General features: G+C 47.6%; 4 protein-coding genes across 9 annotated transcripts in view; 3 read left to right on the top strand and 1 right to left on the bottom strand.

The window, feature by feature from the left end:
• The window catches only part of LOC310660977 (uncharacterized protein), a 776342-nt gene that overhangs the window by 368822 nt on the left and 388321 nt on the right, over window positions 1-19199 (top strand). The window lies entirely within an intron of this gene.
• Window positions 1-19199, top strand: part of LOC310661044 (GTPase IMAP family member 4-like) — a 195147-nt gene that overhangs the window by 20564 nt on the left and 155384 nt on the right. The window lies entirely within an intron of this gene.
• The window catches only part of LOC310661087 (uncharacterized protein), a 64647-nt gene continuing 52276 nt past the window's right edge, over window positions 6829-19199 (top strand). The window contains exon 1 of the mRNA XM_083406869.1: window positions 6829-7931. Within this exon, the coding sequence (XP_083262995.1) occupies window positions 7127-7931 (805 nt within the window). The 5' untranslated portion in view covers window positions 6829-7126. The remainder of the gene's footprint in view (window positions 7932-19199) is intronic.
• On the bottom strand, window positions 14076-18185 carry LOC310661018 (erythroblast NAD(P)(+)--arginine ADP-ribosyltransferase-like). 3 transcript variants are annotated; one of them, XM_083406743.1, is made up of 3 exons: window positions 18035-18185; window positions 15738-16505; window positions 14076-14723 (listed from the first exon to the last, which is right to left on the bottom strand). In XM_083406743.1, exons 1-3 carry the CDS (start codon window positions 18098-18100, stop codon window positions 14604-14606), a joined length of 954 nt encoding a protein of 317 aa, XP_083262869.1. In that variant the 5' UTR covers window positions 18101-18185; the 3' UTR covers window positions 14076-14603. The 3 variants fall into 3 exon arrangements, with proteins under 3 accessions (XP_083262869.1, XP_083262871.1, XP_083262870.1); XM_083406745.1 differs by having other exon boundaries at window positions 14076-14103; window positions 15731-16505; XM_083406744.1 differs by having other exon boundaries at window positions 15731-16505.

Below are 19199 nucleotides of genomic sequence, written 5' to 3' on the forward strand. Positions count from 1 at the left end.
CCGCGGAGGACGAGGAGGCAGCCCAGCGAGTCCGGGAGATGTTTGGGAGGGAGGCCATGAAGCACACCATCCTCTTGTTCACCCGCAAAGAAGCCTTAGAAGGCGACTCCTTGCGGGATTACGTGATGCAGTCAGATAACGAGGCTGTCCAGAAGCTGGTCCAAGAATGCGGGGGGCGCTTCTGCGCTTTTAATAACAGGGCGGCATTAGGAGAACAGGAGGACCAGGTCTCCATCTCTGATGGAGATGGTCCTGGAGATGGTCCAGGGGAATGCAGAGCCATACCTGGAGACGTCCATCATGGAGGCAGCGCTTGGATCTTACATGGCAGAAGGCAGGAAAAGGGCCAAGGGAGAGGGGGAAGGGAAAGCTCACAAGGGTTTCACCCAGACCACAATGCATATGTAGGTGACTGGCATACCTTGATGACTATGAATACTAACCTTCCGGGTGCAACGGGAACTTAGAGGGGAGGGGTGTTATGTACTAAGCTTGGAGCCTAGAACAATAGTCAGGTAGGATCCTAGAATGCAACAACCTGATTGGCCTTCAGGAGCAGCCCAATCAGACCCCAGGAGGAAGTTAATCAGCCTATTAGGCAGGTAGGATCCTAGAATGCAACAACTGATTTGCCTGCAGGGGCAGCCCAATTAGGCTCCAGGAGGGAAGCAGAATCAGCCAGTCGGAAGGAACCCATTGTGTAAATAGTATATAAAAACAGAGGCCTGTGGGGAAATTCAATCACTGTTTTACGGGCTGCAATAAAGAGCATGAAATCACTATGCGACTCCGAGTATATTTCACATCTCAAAGCCTCCAACGCCTTCAGGCGATTGCAGTGAAGCCCAACCCGCTCTCTACCCCAGAGTACATTGATCTGCTCATCCTGTCCGAAGAACAGGAGCTGAAGCCTGGATATCAGCAGCGAATCCGGTCCCTGAAGGAAGTGAGGAAAGTAGCTGAGTTGATACAGAAAATTGCCAACAAGGAGCCTCTGCTGCCTGGAGAGCAGAAGCTGTATGATCAAATTCAAGAAAAAAAGTCCTCTCTAGGAGGCAAACTTAGGAAATGGGGGGAAGTTGTTGTAAACTGGTTTAAACAAGGGGATCATATATAGCTTTTCAGGCACGCTTTGTTTGCTTTTGGCTATCAGCAGAGAGCTCAGGTTCTGTGAGTGTAATTCAGACCAGAGTCTCTTGCTCTCTGTGCGTACTTGGGTGAACGTGGCTGTGGAAACATTTGCGAGTGGATCATCACCTTGTCGTGGTGAGTGGGCTTGCATGTTCCTATGACCCTTGTGAGCGAATCTGTCGGGAATCTTATACTCCCAGCAGGGTCACCCAAGGCAGTACAGTCAAAGGGAAGGAGCTAGACAAAGAATGATCTAAGAAGTTTTCAACGGCAGAACAGGCGGATGATAACAAGCGATATGTTACAATGGCTGTGAATCGGATGAAGGTTGCAGCAGATAGGAATCTACCAGTTTGTCATGACTACTTCATGCCATCGGAACAGAGCCCTACTGCGAAGACTGTGCGTTGGTCAGAGTGCACTGATCTACACGCATAAAACAAATTCATGCACAGGCGTCTTCCAAAAACCCAACCCAAAACCCAAAAGTCCCATGGCGATTGGCAAATGGTAACGGGGGCAGGATCTTGAAATCTGGAAGCCCCTAGTCATGAACCGGCACATGGGTGGTGGATACAGGTTCAGTTGTTCTGACTCAAGGAATGAGGCAGTTGAGCAGCTCGGCAGCTGTGTCCATGACTGAGCAGCCCTTTTTAGGATCCACTCTGCTCACCCTGAAAAGGGGAAGGGGCTAGAAAAGGTGCCCTAAACATAGTCTGCCTCCCTTTTCCCCTGACTGGATTACCGTGCCCAGTGGGGTCACCACCTAGCAGTCGTAAGAGACAATTGAACTTTGGAACATGGAATATACGGACAAGCATCCTGAACGCAGAACTGCCATCATTGCAAGAGAGCTGCAATGTTTTAACATCGATATTGCAGCGCTTCAAGAGACTCGAAGATCAGGCGAGGGACAACTGAAGGAAGAAAAAGGAGGCTACACTTTCTTCTGGAAAGGTCTATCTGAACAAGAACATTGAATACATGGGTAGGCTTCGCTATCAAAAACGACCTTGTGAAGCTCCTGTCAGAAGTCCCTACCGTCATTAATGAGCGACTCTGAACCTTCGAATAAAGCTCACCAAAAATCAACCAGCTACTATTATAAGCATTTATGCACCAACACTGGATGCCAATGAAGACATTAAAGAATTTTTTTACTCTCAGCTGGATACCGTCCTATCAGAGACGCCTAAGGAAGATAAAATTATCCTCCTGGGTGATTTTAATGCAAGAGTTGGGTGAGATTTCGATTTGTGGCCTGGGACTATTGGGAAAGAAGGAGTTGGCAACAGCAACCCGAACAGAAACTTACTTTTGACGATATGTGCAGCGCACAACCTTGTTTTCAACAGAAAAATAAATTTAAAACTTCGTGGAGGCATCCTCGGTCAAACCACTGGCACCTCTTAGACTATGTTATTCTCCATGCTAAAGATTGACATGATGTGCTCTTTACCAGAGCTATGACGAGTGCCAACGACTTCTGGACAGATCACCGACTAATACGCTCCACGATGGCTATCAAGATTATACCTCAACGCAGGCTTCAGGGAAGGAAACCAAGGCGCAAAATGAACACTCAAGCCCTTCAAGATCCCATTAAGCGGGATTGCTTCCAAATGACTCTGAAGGACCATCAGCTTTCAGAATTCCCTGATAACATCGAGGAACACTGGACCAAGCTAAAAACATCCATTATTGCAGCCTGTGAACAAACTATTGGATACCAAACCAAGAAACACCAGGACTGGTTTGATGAGAATGGCAGTGAGGTTGAGTGCACAATTGACAAGAAAAGGAAGGCATTTCAGATCTGGCAAAGAGATAGAAACTGTGCCACCAAGAAAAAAACCTATGCCAACCCTAAGGCTGAGGTTCAAAGAAGAACCAGAGAACTAAAAATCACCTGGTGGGTAAAGAAAGCTCAAGAGATCCAGCACTTAGCCGACACTCATGATGCACAGTTTCTTTAAAGCCACAAAGACCATCTATGGGCCAATAAATCATGGCATATGCCCCCTAAGCTCAGCAGACTGTATCACACTTCTAAAAGATAAAGAAGCTCTTGCACTGCGCTGGAAAGAACATCTCCTTACCGCAACTCCCCCGTAGCTGCTGAGGTCCTCTCTCAAATTTCGCAAAAACAAGTTAGAGATGAGCTTGCAGTATCTCCAATTCTGGGAGAGTTGTGTACAGCTATTAACCAAATGAAAAACAACAAAGCCAGTGGACCTGATGGGATACCTGCCAAAATCTTCAAAGTGGGCAGAACTGAACTTACACAACAACTTCACAAGCTCATCAAAAAAAATCTGGTAAAGAAAAGAGATCCCAGCAGAGTTTAGGGATGCCAAAATTATCAATCTCTTTAAAAATGGTGACAGAACTGATTGTGGAAAATATCGAGGCATCTCTCTATTAGCTGCAGCTGGCAAAATTCTTGGAAGGATCTTAGCAAAGCATCTCTTAATAATATCTGAGGTGACCCTTCCTGAATCCCAAAATAGTTTTTGGCCTTCTAGGGGGACAGTGGACATTATTTTCACCGCTCAACAGCTTCAAGAAAAATGCAGAGAGCAATACCAACCCCTGTATATGGCGTTTATTGACCTGACTAAGGCTTTTGGCACAGTAAATTGTAATGCCCTGTGGACTGTCCTTCTGAAAATTGGCTGCCCAGATAAATTTGTAAACATCATTCAACTCCTCCATGATAATATGATAGCAACAATCGCAGATAACCATGGCTCTCAAAGTGAACCATTCGAAGTGGGATTAGCTGTTAAACAGGGTTGCGTTATTGCCCCAACTCTATTCATTATTTTCATTGCCATGGTCCTACACTTTTTCAAAGGGAAACTCCCCACTGGAGTAGAAATCATATATTGAACCCATGGAAAGCTCTTCAATCTGATCAGGCTGAAAGCAAAGAGTAAGGTTACCGTAACTTCCATCATAGAGCTTCAGTATGCTGAGGACAACGTAGTGTGTGCACGCTCAGAGGGTGACCTTCAAACCATCCTAAATATCTTTGCAGAAGGTTACGAAAAGCTTGACCTATCACTCAACATCCAAAAAACCAAGGTGCTGTACCAACAAGTACAAAATAACCCCTCTGCAGCGCCACAAATCCAACTCAATGGTGTAACGTTGGAAAATGTCGATCACTTCTCCTACCTAGGCAGTTATCTTTCCACAAGGACCAACACTGATGCCGAAATCCAGCATCGCCTAAACTCTGCGAGTGCGACTTTCTTCCAATTGAAGTGCAGAGTGTTTGAGGACCGGGACATTCACAGGGAAACAAAAAAGCTGTTCTACTACCAACCTTACTGTATGCTTTTGAAACATGGACCACTTATAAACACCATCTCCAACTCCTCGAAAGATTCCATCAATGGTGTCTCTGAAAAATCTCACACATCACTTGGGAAGACAAGCAAAATAATATCAGTGTACTGGCCGAAGCAAAGATCACCAGTGTTGTTATGTACTGAGTTGAATAGGATCCAAAATGCAGCAGTCTGATTGGTCCGAGAACAATAGGATTCAGAATGCAGCAGTCTGATTGGTCCTAGAACAATGCAGCAGTATGATTGGTCTGCAGGAGCCGCCCAATCCAGCTCCAGATGGAAGTGAATCCACAACCTGATTGGCCTACAGGAGAATCCCAGAATTAGCCAATCACGTGCAGCCCATTGTGTAAATAATGTATATAAAGCAGACATTCTGGGGGAACTTCCATTGCTCCTCACCCCTATGAGCTGAATAAAGAGCATGAAATCCACTCTCGACTCCGAGTATATTTCAAGTGTTGAAGCAATGAATCTTCAACATCAACCTCATTGGACTGGTCATGTTGTGCAGATACCTGATGATCATCTTCCAAAGCAACTACTCTATTCTGAACTTAAAAATGGAAAGAATAATGCTGGTGGTCAACAAAATAGGTTTAAAGACTGCCTCAAGGCAAATATAAAAAATGTAGTATAAACACTGACAACTAAGAAATACCGGCCTGCAAGTGCTCCAGTTGGAGAACAGCCTTTTCCAAAGGTGTCCTGGGTTTTGAAGACACTCGAACTCAGAACGCAAGGGAGAAACGTGCTAAGAGGAAGGCACGCTTGGCAAATCCACACTGTGATCAACTCCCGCCCGGAAACCAATGTCCCCAGTGTGGAAGGACGTGTGGATCCAGAATTGGTCTCCACAGTCGCTTATGGACTCATTGTTAAAACCGTGTTTATGGAAGACAATCTTACTTGGCTACGAGGGATCCCCGAAGAAGAATCTAGTCCAACTCCCTGCAATGCAGGAATCTCAGCTCAAGCATCCATGACAGATGGTCATCCAACCTCTGCTTAAAAACCTCCAGGGAAGGAGAGTCCACAACCTCCTGAGGGAGACCATTCCACTGTCAAACAGCTCTTAGTGTCAGAAAGTTCTTCCTGCTGTTTAGTTGGAATCTCCTTCCTTGTAACTTGTAATGTCAATTCAGGTTTTCCAAGGATTGGCATTTGCTCTGATTCAGCTGTAAAGAGCAGGTTTTCTTGGGGAAACCAAGACCAGGTCATTGGACGCAGAGCTATAACCTGAGGACTGTGTCTGGGAAGCATGGAGGAAAAGGGGAGTGTGGTTAATGTTCCCTATTCCTTTCCAACGGAGCCTGGGAACCAGAGTTGACCCAACAAGGATTCCGAACTGTGGGTTGTTCTTCTTGGGAAGACGGGAGGAGGAAGAAGTGCCACAAGAAACACCCTTCTGGGGAAGAAGACCTTTGACTCCAAACTCTCCCCGAAGCCAGTGACTGAGACTTACAGCAGAGAGGTCCGAGCAGAGAAGTGGAAGGGGAAACAAGTAGTCGTCATTGACACTCCAGACATTTTTGATGCTCGTCTTCAAACACATCATGATATTCTAGAAGTCCAGAAGTGCCTCTCTCTCTGTGAGCCAGGTCCCCATGCCCTGGTGTTTGTGACGCAGGCCGGTCGTTTCACCGAGAAAGACGCTGTGGCCGCCAAGAGGGTGGAGGAGGTCTTTGGCCCAGAGGCCACAAAGTACATGATCGTCTTGTTCATCCACAAAGAAGTCCTAGAGACAGAAAGCCTAGAGGAGTACATAGGGCTGTCTGGAAACAGAGCCCTGCAGGATTTGGTGAGGAAATGCAAGGGCCGTTGCTGCGCTTTCAACAACAGAGCAACAAGAGACGAGCAGGAGCCGCAAGTGAAGGAGCTGCTGGTGAAAATCGAGCAGATGATGATGGACAACCAGAACAAGCCTTTCCTTCAGCTGTTTCCAAGAGGACCTACAAGAAGCGCAGACAAAATGAAACCAGAGGAAGAGGCAATGGGCACAGACAAAGGAGGACCAAATGAATTCCCTAGAGTCAGATTATGATTTGGAAGCAGTTATAGATCTCCCTGAGTTGAGATTCCCAAGGTAGCCCTTCCTTAAAGAGACCCACCAAATACCCGCTCTTCTTCTTTGTACAAGGAAGAGCCCAAAGGCAGAAGAATTCTGCACCCATAAGGGGGTGGCTCTGTAACTTGCAAACATTTTGCAAATTATGGAGATGGGTGCAAGAGTTAGCTTGCTTTGTGCAATCCACCGCATGAATTCTGGTGTATTTGGAGGGGAGGGATTTGGGTCATGGTGGAGGGAGAAAGGCAACGTCTAATGTATTAAGAATTTAGGATAACCCTGGAGCTGAGTCCTGCCAAAGGCCTCTCAAGCACAGCATCCTGTTACATAGAACAGAGGAACCTGCCTTGTACTGAGCTCAGTACTGTCTACACTGACTGGCAGCAGCTCTTCAGAGTTTCAGGCAGGAGACTCTCCCAGCCCTGCCCTACAAATACTGCGTTCCCTCCCTCCCCCTCTGTGGTGTATGAAATTAACAAACCTCTCTTGCAAGACATTCTCACACTTTTCATCCAAAAGACAGGATGGAGCATAATATGGACTTGTGCAATAGGAGAAATTCCTCCCTTTGATGCATTTTAAAATACTGCGTGGACAAAATTTCAGTGACACTATTAATAGTGTTAACGTTCCTTTTTCCTTCCCAACAGAGCCTGGGAACCAGAGTCGATCCCACAAGGATTCCGAACTGCGGGTCGTTCTTGTTGGGAAGACGGGAGGAGGAAGAAGTGCCACAGGAAACACCCTTCTAGGGGAGAAGAAGACCTTTGAGTCCAAACTCTCCCCGAAGCCAGTGACCGAGACTTGCAAGAGAGAAGTCCGGGCAGAGAAGTGGAAGGGGAAACAAGTAGTCGTCATTGACACTCCAGACATTTTTGATGCTCGTCCTCAAACAGAGCATGATGTTCTGGAAGTCCAGAAGTGCCTCTCTCTCTGTGAGCCAGGTCCCCACGCCCTGGTGTTTGTGACGCAAGCCGGTCGTTTCACTGAGGAAGACGCTGTGGCCGCCAAGAGGGTGGAGGAGGGCTTTGGCCCAGAGGCCACAAAGTACATGATCGTCTTGTTCATCCACAAAGAAGACCTAGAGACAGAAAGCCTAGAGGAGTACATAGGGCTGTCTGGAAACAGAGCCCTGCAGGATTTGGTGAGGAAATGCAAGGGCCGTTGCTGCGCTTTCAACAACAGAGCAACAAGAGACGAGCAGGAGTTGCAAGTGAAGGAGCTGTTGGTGAAAATCGAGCAGATGCTGAGGGACAACCAGAACAAGCCTTTCCTTGAGCTGTTTCCAAGAGGACCTACAAGAAGCTCAGCTGAAATGAAACCAGAGGAAGAGGCAATGGACACCAACAAGGGAGGACCAAGTATATTCCCTGAAGGTAGAGTCAAATTATGATTTGGAAGCAGTTATAGATCTCCCTGAGTTGAGATTCCCAAGGTAGCCCTTCCTTAAAGAGACCCACCAAATACCCGCTCTTCTTCTTTGTACAAGGAAGAGCCCAAAGGCAGAAGAATTCTGCACCCATAAGGGGGTGGCTCTGTAACTTGCAAACATTTTGCAAATTATGGAGATGGGTGCAAGAGTTAGCTTGCTTTGTGCAATCCACCGCATGAATTCTGGTGTATTTGGAGGGGAGGGATTTGGGTCATGGTGGAGGGAGAAAGGCAACGTCTACTGTATTAAGAATTTAGGATAACCCTGGAGCTGAGTCCTGCCAAAGGCCTCTCAAGCACAGCATCCTGTTACATAGAACAGAGGAACCTGCCTTGTACTGAGCTCAGTACTGTCTACACTGACTGGCAGCAGCTCTTCAGAGTTTCAGGCAGGAGACTCTCCCAGCCCTGCCCTACAAATACTGCGTTCCCTCCCTCCCCCTCTGTGGTGTATGAAATTAACAAACCTCTCTTGCAAGACATTCTCACACTTTTCATCCAAAAGACAGGATGGAGCATAATATGGACTTGTGCAGTAGGAGAAATTCCTCCCTTTGATGCATTTTAAAATACTGCATGGACAAAAATTCAGTGACACTCTTAACAGTGTTAACGTTCCTTATTCCTTCCCAACAGAGCCTGGGAACCTGAGTCGATCCCACAAGGATTTCGAACTGCGGGTTGTTCTTGTCGGGAAGTCTGGCGGAGGGAGAAGTGCCACAGGAAACTCCCTTCTGGGGAAGAAGACCTTTGAGTCCAAACTCTCCCCGAAGCCAGTGACTGAGACTTACCGCAGAGAGGTCCGAGCAGAGAGGTGGAAGGGGAAAGAAGTGGTCGTCATTGACACTCCAGACATTTTTGATGCTCATCCTCAAACAGAGCATGATATTCTGGAATTCCAGAGGTGCCTCTCTCTCTGTGAGCCAGGTCCCCACGCCTTGGTGTTTGTGACGCAGGCCGGCCGTTTCACCGAGGAAGACGCTGTGGCCGCCAAGAGGGTGGAGGAGGTCTTTGGCCCAGAGGCCACAAGGTACATGATCGTCTTGTTCACCCGCAAAGAAAACATAGGGAAGGAAAGCCTAGAGGAGTACATACTGCTGTCTGGAAACAGAGCCCTGCAGGATTTGGTGCGGAAGTGCCAGGGCCGTTGCTGCGCTTTCAACAACAGAGGGACGGGAGAGGAAAGGGCCAGCCAGGCAGAAGAGCTGCTGTCTCTGATTGAGAAGGTGGTTCAGGAGAACTGGGACCAGCCGTATCTCAAGCCATGTCCGATGGAGACGTCACTGAGGTCAGATGGAAGGAATCCTGGGGAGACTTCAAAACAAACAGCAGCAGGGGAACCAGTGGAGGATGAAATGAATGCTGGAGAAATCCCCAAAGGGCAGCAGAAGAAGAATTCAAAGAAGGTAGGGTACAAAGAATAAGAATGGAGCCCCTGTCTTTTCCAGTTGCTGATGTCTTACATTGTAGACAAATTAAAACTTGGAAAAGGAGAATGGAACAGGGCTGTTTTCAGTTGCTCCAGAGGGTAAGAGCTGAACAAGCAGCTTGAAAGAACAAGGAAAAGGGATTTAGACCAAATATTAGGAAGAACTTTATGGTCCTGGGGAAGAATTTATTAATTTAATGCATTTATATCCACCTGTTCCTCCAAGGAGTTCAAGGCGGCGCATGTTTTTCTCCCCCCACCTCATTTAATCCCCCGCAAATGCTATTTCATTAGAGGTTTTTAAGCAGAGACGGGGGGGCTCCCTATTGAGAGGTTGCAGAAGGGTTGAGCTAGATGACATTTGAGGTTCCTTCCATGAGCTCAAGGCGAGGGCTAAATTTTTGCTTATTTAAGAACTCCCCCCCCCTTCTCCCCCTTGACATCTTTTCCCCTTTCTCTTGACTCCACACTAATCACTTACCCTGGGTTTGTTTCCAACAGGCATTTAGTTCTGCCGTGGGCTTCCTTCATTCGTACCTTGTCCCAGAATCCGGAGAAGCTTCCAAAGAAGGCAGAGGAGGAGCAGGAAGATCTCATCCTCCAATGTAAAGGGAAGCAGTGTCATCAATAAACACAGCAGGATAGTTTGCATTCTCCCATCATTATTGCACGTCCTCCGTGTGGCACCGTTTCACGACCTTCATCCCCCTTCCCTTCTCAACCTCCTTAAGCCTAAAGTGGGTTTAACATTTTGGATCCAGGGAATTCTGTGGCTTATCCACACTTCCCCTTGTTTTGCTGCCTCTCCACAGGAAACCCTCTCCTTGGCGCTCAGTTGGAGCAAATGTCAATCCTCTTTCCTAAGGACTGATGTTTGCTCTGATTTGGAGCAGAAGAGGGGGTGTTCCGTCGGAGAGGAGTGTGAAAAGTGTAGGGACGGGATTGAGGAAGAGTGGACAAGCCAGTGTGCGGTAAATAAATCAAGAATCCTGTTTTAAAGTCATCCATGTTGGTGTCCATCAATATAAGCTTATTGTTCATATGTTGAATTGGATATATATGGGGCACCAACATCTTTTAAATGCTTGGAGCCTCTAAAACCCTCTCAGGCCCTGGCAGTGGGCATGGGGAGTTCGGTGGCTGTGTGTGTGCAACAGAGGAAGGTGTCGAGGGCACAATTGCACCCCTGGAAAACATACTGGCAGCTGCTGGTCTATGAGGCCAGGCTCCAAGGCAGCAGCTGGAACATCCTTCCCTTCCCTTTCTGAGATCACTTAGCTCTTTCTGCCTCAGCAACGGACACCTGGTATCTGCTGCGCACCTGATGCTTCTCGTTTCCATTTGGGCAGATTTCCTTTCCCCCTCCCCCCCCCCCCAATAAGTTGACATGACTCCTACTTTCTCCTGATTCCTCTCATTGGTAAGAAACACACAGCAGATGGGGGGGGGGAGGTGAGTGTCTTGTGCAGCCTCCTCTTGAGTCAGCAGAACCATCCGCTTCTAAGACTTGCCCTTTGAAAACAAAACAAACTCGTACAATGTTTTATTTATTGTAAAAAGGAAGGTCTGTGCTATTTTGCAACCACTTGGAAATTACCCTAGGGGCTGATGGGTGAACTGGGGTTTACTGGTATCATAGGAGCCTACACAACACAAAACGCTGTTGCTGTATGTAGGTTTTATGTTATTTGTTTTTTATCTTATATTTTGGAATTGTACATCCAGGGTTTTTTTCCCTTTAAATTTTTTTGGGGCCCCCAAGAGAGTGGGGCTCTAAACTATGGCCTGTTGAGCTTATACCTAAATGCGGCACTGTGCCAGAATCTCTCAGTGTTGAAGGTGGAAGGATGCGGAGCTCAGCATCCCACGATCGCGCCTCCTTTTGTTCCAAGACGCCCTTCAGGAAGGCGGGGAGAGCAGAGGGTTCCTGGAAGCTCAGCCGAGCGCGCTGCCGTGGCGCGCATCTCCTTCCTGATCCTTGGCCAGAGGTGAGACCCGGGGAGACCAGGCGTGGGGAGCGCCTTGCACTTTCCCGGTTCAACGTCAGAGCCAGCTTGCAAGAGGGAAGGGGGATCGGGGCCCATGGGCGATGCCAAGTCCATCCGTCCGAGGTCCTCCCTCCTAGCACGAAGCCTGCCCAGGGCAGCAGGAGTCCTCACGCCCAGCCCGCGCTGTCCTCTTGCGCGAGTCTCCCCGCGTGATGGTCGGGCCTGGAGAGCCGCTGCCGAGCTCCCCTCCGCCCCTCCCCGTCCGCCCAGCTGGTGCGCAAAAGCTCCGCCCGGGTGAATGGAAACGAAACCGAAAGTGCCCTCGCTGTTGCGCCGCGCGTTTGCGTCTGCCTCCCGCGGCCCCGAAAGGAACTGCGAGTCGCTCACTTTCTCCTTCGTTTCTTTTTTGGGCTCCAAAACTTCGGGGGTAAGATTCCGGGGACGCTGCTCCCGAGGAAACCCATAGAGGTTGCTGCGTTCCCATATTTGGGAGTTTAGATCTACGGATGGTTCATTCTTCTTGCTGTGCAATGCCAGAAGATTAGTGTGCATAAATCAAGTTGGTTTATGTCGCTGGAGCGCCCTGGAGAAGGAGGGGATCCCTTTTCCAGAGCTATGATTGGAGGACGCTTGGAGATCCGGGGGCTGCAGGTAGCCCAGAGCGCTCTCCAACAAAAGATTCCCTACCTGCCTCTTCTGTTTCCTCATTTCCTGGGTCTCCCTTAGTAAGATATTTTCTTATTCCTGCTGCTGTGTTGTTTTTCGAAGGTGGTGAGACAGTAATGCAAATGAATCTGTTCAGGGGTCCAAAGGATGCTCTGAATCATCCCACCTGCAGGAGGGAAGTGAGGATGGCACGAAACTCTGGCCATTTCCAAGGTTCAGGGATTTTATTTATTATTACTTTATTTGCACAATTAATCTCTCTCTCTCTCTCTCACTCACTCACTCACTCTCTCTCTCTCTCTCTCTCTCACACACACACCCTTCAACCCACCAGGCCTCATTTGTAAGTAAAGATATATTGAGGTGTTTGGTGCTTCCCCACCTGGACTCAAATGGCTGTTTAACTACCTGTTTAGCTACCGGTTTCCTACCCAGTGGTCATCCTTGGTTAAAAACAAAAACAAAAAACTGCCTCCTTGATCCCCATTTTTCCTTCTGAAGAACAAGTGGGGGCTTTATACAGCCCCGGTTTGAAGCAGTCAAAACCACTGCAGCAAAACTTAACAGTATTTTACAAACTTGGGAGGTGGGTAATTCATTTTTAGTCAGTTTTATTCTGTCAAGACTGTGTGCTCCTGAAATGAAGCCTGAATCTCCCCGTCTTTGTTGTGTAAAGGATAGAATAGAATAAGGTTGGGATATAAATGCAATAAGGGACGCGGGTGGCGCTGTGGGTTAAACCACAGAGCCTAGGACTTGCCAATCAGAAGGTTGGCGGTTCAAATCCCCACGACGGGGTGAGCTCCCGTTGCTTGGTCCCTGCTCCTGCCAACCTAGCAGTTCAAAAGCACGTCAAAGTGCAAGTAGATAAATAGGTACTGCTCCGGCGGGAAGGTAAACGGCGTTTCCGTGCGCTGCTCTGGTTCGCCAGAAGCGGCTTAGTCATGCTGGCCACATGACCTGGAAGCTGTACACCGGCTCCCTCAGCCAATAAAGTGAGATGAGTGCCGCAACCCCAGAGTCAGTCACGACTGGACCTAATGGTCAGGGTCCCTTTACCTCTATAAATGCAATAAGACAATGAAATGAATACTAAGCCTTGTGGATCAAAGCCTGTTTGCTGCTCTGCTTGTTCTCTGTGTGCGGAAGGGACCTTCTCGGCACAGGAAGGTGAGAAACTGCAAGGGAGAGGGCATACCTGGGGGAATTTATTGTCCCAAATTCATGGTGGAAATTCACTCATACTTTTTTGTGAGAATTCAGAATAAATTGTTGAATTTGGATCCTTCTTGGCTTCTGTATTTTTATTCACCTCAATTCCAGGAAGTGAGTTGAAAGAAATGACCACAAGGAAGCCATCTCTGGAGTTCAAAGTCAGCAGAGAGAGGACTCAGCTTGCACTGCTCGCAAGGCGTTCCTTTTTGCTATTTTATACCAAGCCACATGAAAAAGGCAATGATTTGGAAAATTATGAAGAATAACTGGCAAATGATGAAAAGTGGCAATTTTTTAACATCGTAAAAGCACAGCGCTAACAATGCATTATATGGAAATGTTTGCAATACAACTACTAGGAGCATCGTATGGAAGCAATAGGAAACTGTTTGCATTAGCAAAGGGAAAGGGGCATGTCTTCAGGATTAGGCAGGAATCCTTCAGCGCAGCTGATTTGCAGAGGTCATTGCCTCTCAATCCTAGAGCACAATGTTGTTTTGCTGATCAAAATGAGAAAAACCTTGTGAACCACCTCTGTCTCCTTGAGGGAAAGGCAGTAACAAGGGTAAACTTTTTTAAAAAAAATGAACTAAATATTTTTTTGCCTCTCTGTACCTATTGACACATTCTTATTTCCTGACCTCCCTCCACAGCAGCATATATTCTCATAATGTAATTGAGCACAGGTGGTTCTGGATGTAAGTGATGCGGAAGCCGCTCTTTCCCGCTTCCTCAGATGCAGAACTTTGCACAAAATGCCCAGATGATCATCATCCAAACAAGGACAGAGATCAGTGTGTCCCCAAGATTATCACCTTCCTGGCTTATGGAAAACGTTTGGGGATCACCTTAGCTCCCATTGTCCTCTTTCTGTCTTTAACAGCAGGGGGTGTGTTGGATGTCAACGTGGTATGTGTCCAACCACATTTGGTGTCCACCTTTTAATAGGCTAGGATTTTGTGCTGCTCCACATCCCCAAGGCAGCCATTTTGTGACTGGCAGGGGCACCAGCTCCTGGGGGCTGAGACCTTTTGTCCCCCTCCCCCATATTTTGGGTGGTATGGATGCCCTGCCAACGTTCAGAAATCATGGAGGCGGAGTGTGGAGCCAAGGGTGGCCCAGCTCCGGCCTCTGGCTCCTCCTCTTCCTGCTTTGGAAGGGAAGGAGGTTGAAAGCACTTCCTGTCGGTGGTGGCCCTGGGAGGAGGAGAGGCAGAGCCACTGACCACTGAAGCCACACAGCTGCTGCATTCAGCTCTGCCCCCAGCTCCTCCTGACATCGTGCCGTCGCACACACAACGTTCGCCCCTCCAATCGCTTTCACAAGCTGGCGTCTCTGGTGACCAGCACCCACAGCACCTTCTCAGAATTCGAAGTGTTCCCACTGGTCCAAAACGTTGGGGGACCCCTGGTCCACAGCATCATCCTCATAGTTCCCACCTAAAACAAGAACTACAACATTAGTATTTAAAATGGGGTATCAGAGTTTTTAGGGGACTAACCAGGTTGGGATAGCTGGGATAGCAGGCTTGTTGGTTTTTGAATGTCTTATGTACATTTTTCAATTTCGTTGTTCTGTATGGGACAATGACAATAAAGATTATCGTATCGTATCGTAGTCATTCATGTATTATTAACCTTCATGCTCCAAAAGGGGTCATCCACCCCCCACCCCCGTCTCTCTCTCGGCATTATTGCACCCCACGAGCACATTCCACACTGTGAGAAGTATGTGAGGAGGCTGCAGAGCTGAGCCAGTGAGGAGTGGAGCCCAGGGGGCAAAGGGCTGTGGCCAAGGGAGAGTCCTGAGGCATCTTCCTTCAGCTCCTGGGCCTGAGGTTCCCCATACCAGATATAGGGCACCGTTAGCCATCCAAAAAGAACCTTTCTAGAGCAAAATAGAGGACACATCTGCCAACTTCCACTTTTAACTATGGATCGCTCTCTACCCATGAAAAAGAGGGCGTGTCCTGGAAAAGGAGGACATATGTCAACCCTGCAAAGGAGAAAGTGGATGAACCATTTCAGAAAAGCGCGTCTGGGTAGGAAGTTGACTTATAGTGAATAAATAAAGAGACGAATGAGCTGCTATTTTACAATTCCAATATTGGGCGTACAGGATTCATCTTTCAATGAATTTGTTTTAACAACTACTGTATATAATTTTCCTGTTAGAAGTTTGCTTTCTTTGCCTCTGCTTTGTAACTATAATTTTAACTCTGCTATTTGATGCTGCTTTTACGTCGTTATATTAGGGGTTGACATCCAACATTAGACATATCCAGAGTGGGAGCAATGAAATAAATTGACTTAAATCTACTGATATCAATAGGTCTACTCTATGACTAAAGACAGTTATCCCTCTTCCATTCTTGGAAGGAAGGAAGGAAGGAAGGAAGGAAACTTGGCTATTCTCTGATCCCAGGAGTAATTCCTTGGGTTCTTACCACTTGCATAAGCACAGTTGTATTTGCTGAATTTCCCAGCAGAGCGGAGCTGTATGCGGGTTGCACCATCCACATCCTTTCTGGAACTTACAACCCTGAACTGCTCATAGGGTGGGATCAGAACCTCGTCCTCAACGGGCATGTCAGAAAATTCTCTGATGAGAAGCCCATGACAAGTGTAAATCTCAAAGATGGTTTTGGCCACAGGCTGTCCAACTCTCGATTCAGGATCTGCAGCGAAACCATGGGCAATCCCCTCTTGCCGTGATGAGGACGTGAATGGCCCGAAACGGACCGTATCCTTAACACTAGCACTGAAGTGGTTATTTCTGACCCCTCGAAACACCTCATAGCAGGGGGGGCTGGGGGTGTTGGAGGTCCTCAGGTCCTGAAGGGCTCTGGTCAGGAGAAAGTGGAAGGTCTTGAAGTTGAAATTATTCCAGTAATGTTCCTTGGATTCCCCAGCTTTTCTTACAGCTGCGTTGAAATCAGGATACAACTTGGGTTCTTCAAGGGTATAAGCCATGATTGCTGCAGCGTACTCTGGCTTGAGGTTCCTGGGCCATTTACTATCATCCCTCAAGTTGGCTGCTAATTTCCAGGCTTTGGCATAAATTTTGTTTTTGAGGAGCTCGGTTTGGTTTAGCCATGCAATCTCCTTCTCCATCGTCTGTTCACAGCCCTCGTATTGGTCATCGAAGGAATCCAGGGCCATGTCAAGAGTTAACTCGTTGCCTGAAAAACGGTCTTGTCTTGGGCTGGAGCTATGGGAGACCTCAAGCAGAAAAGAACAAGATGGGTAAGCAGCTTAGCATGCAAAGAGGCTGGGAAGGTGAGACTTTGCGATAGAGGCTCCTATCACAGGTCAAGTTACGCAGCATCCCTGACAAGTGGCCATCCAACCTCTGCTATGAAACCTCCAAAAAAGGAGTGTCCTTCAATGTTTCTACTCTATTGTTGTTTTAATTTTTTTGAAAGTTTTACATTGTTGATTTTTCTTATTAACAAGAAAACCAGGCAGAGGGCCTTCTTGGTAGTGGCGCCTGCCCTGTGGAACGCCCTCCCATCAGATGTCAAGGAAATAAAGAACTATCTGACTTTTAGAAGACATCTGAAGGCAGCCCTGTTTAGGGAACGTTTTTCATGTTTGATGTTTTGTTGTGTTTTTAATATTCTGTTGGGAGCCACCCAGAGCCAAATGGGCAGGGTATAGATAATAAATTGTTGTTTTTGTTCTATTTTTTTTGTAAAGCACATTGAGGTTTGTTTAGTTTTCACAAATCAAGCAGTGCATAATTTTTTATGAATAAATAAGGTGTTCCCCGAATCACTACCTGCTCTAAGAAAACAATAAAAAGGAAATGAGACCTCTTTACAAACTGCCCCCTTTCCTTGTTTGGGGTGTGTGCTGAGGCTGTTTCCAACTGCACATGTGCAAAAAACAAAAATATATCTTTGCCCAAAGTGAAGAGGGTCTGGCTTCCTGGAAGTGGGATTGTGTCCAGTTAGCACTGAGAACAAGGAAGCAATGTTTCCCTTGGTATCTTCTAGGGCTCTCAGCAAGCCTTCCTTCTGACTTCTCCAGCTCCATGCAAAGGCATTGATCCCTCTGCCCCTAGTTGTTAAGGGTTGGGGGGGGGGGACTGTGAACAACTTCTTCAGTAAAGATCTGGATCTTTAGGGGGTGGAGAAGGCTCTCCATGACGGCTCTGCTCTGCCTCCCCAGCTGTGTGCAGTAATGCTTCTGAATACCAGTTGCTGGAATACCAGTTGCTCTCGCACTCATGCCCCGCTTGTGGGCTTCCCATCTGGTTGGCTGCTGTAAGGACAAGATGCTGGACTAGATGGGCCACTGGCCTGGTCCTACAGGCAGGCTCCTATGTTTTCCAGGCTCCATCTCGTCTGGTATCCAGTTACCTACAGTGCCCACTGACCAATCAGATACTTGCAAAAGCCAGCCCTTGCCAATGTGTAGCACCCTCGACCCTGGAGGTTAGCAGTCAGTGACTGACCTCCTTGGAGAATGCCTGGACCAAGTCTGAGGAATGGCCAAAGCCCTGTGTTAGAGCAGAAGGTCCCAGGTGGGCATCTCCTGAAAGGGCTGGGAAAATCCCTTGCCTGAAACCCTGTAGACAACACTGGTGGCTTCTCATCTTCCAGATCTGATCTCCCTCCCACAGCTACTGTTTCCTCCAGTCCTGTTAATAGGAGGCTAGTGAAACCCAAACTCCAGATCTAAGATTAAATTCTGGACTGAAGCCCATCTTTGCCCCCTCCTCCACCCTCCAAGGTGCCTTTTCATACCTGATTGTCTCCTGTGCAGATTCCCATCAGATGCAACACCAGGACTCTGTGGAGAGGGGACTTCATTGTCCACGCCTGTTCGTTTTTGCGGTGAAGCAAGTTAGGTGCAGGCAGAGCAGATATCTCTATCTGCACGCTTGCTTCGATTTGAAACTTATGTGTTTTTTCTCACCGAAACAGGAAACAGGCCGATTTGAGGTTTCGGAGGCAGGGGAAGCTCATTTCCGCAATGTTCAACTAAGTTCATTCTAGCAAAAACATACCCAATGATAGGTCTTGTTTTCACAGAGATTCCTTCAGGAAGAGGGAGAGGCTTGTTTCTCTACATCCTTCCCCTCAACACCATCAAAGAGCATTTCAATCTGCACTTCTGGTTTGTTACTCAGCCACATTAGAGGGGCGACTATTAGTATACAAAGCCCTCCATAGCTTGGGATCAGTTTACTTGACGGATTGGCCTGCCCGACTCCCATCTCCGGAACTGGGACTTTTCACAAGTGCAGAGCCGTCTTTCCCATTGGGCTTAGTGGCGCGTTGCGCCAGGGCGCTGGCCTCTCAGGGGCGCCCCAGCGAGTGGGGGAGCTGCGTGGCTTTGCCCCCCCTTTCCCTGCACGCCTGCCAGTGTGCCCATCAACCATAGGGCTGGTGGGCGTGCAGCTTGCCTCCCAAGCCTCCTCGGGAGGAGAGCAATCCCTGCAGAGGATTGGGAAAAGGGCGACAGCTCTGGGGAAGGGGGGGAGGGATCTTTGCACCACGGCGCCAGATATGCTTAAGACGGCCCTGCACAAGGGCCACATAATCACCGTCCTTCATTGGGCAGGCTTCTTTTAAACTTCCTTTCCACAGGGAAACCTACAAAGACATGGAATTTCATTGGGTACATTGCTTTTAAAAAGCTATTGGTTTGTAGATATATCTTGATAATTCAGATATGTTTAATGTTTTTAAAGTCTGTTTTCATCAGTATTTTAAATTATATATGTGTGTGCGTATCTTGCTAAATAAGAATAAATAAATACATGACACCCCACTGCACTGTACTGTATTCCATAGCTTAGGTTGGGGTTAGGGGTGGGCAAATTTTGGTTTATCTTCAGTTCTCATTTTTCGATTCTAAAGTCCAGTCCTCCACATTTCCACATCAATTTGTGAGTATATATTTGTT

The sequence above is a fragment of the Podarcis tiliguerta genome (genome assembly GCF_965153285.1).
Source record: "Podarcis tiliguerta genome assembly, chromosome: 12".
Lineage (NCBI taxonomy): Eukaryota > Metazoa > Chordata > Lepidosauria > Squamata > Lacertidae > Podarcis > Podarcis tiliguerta.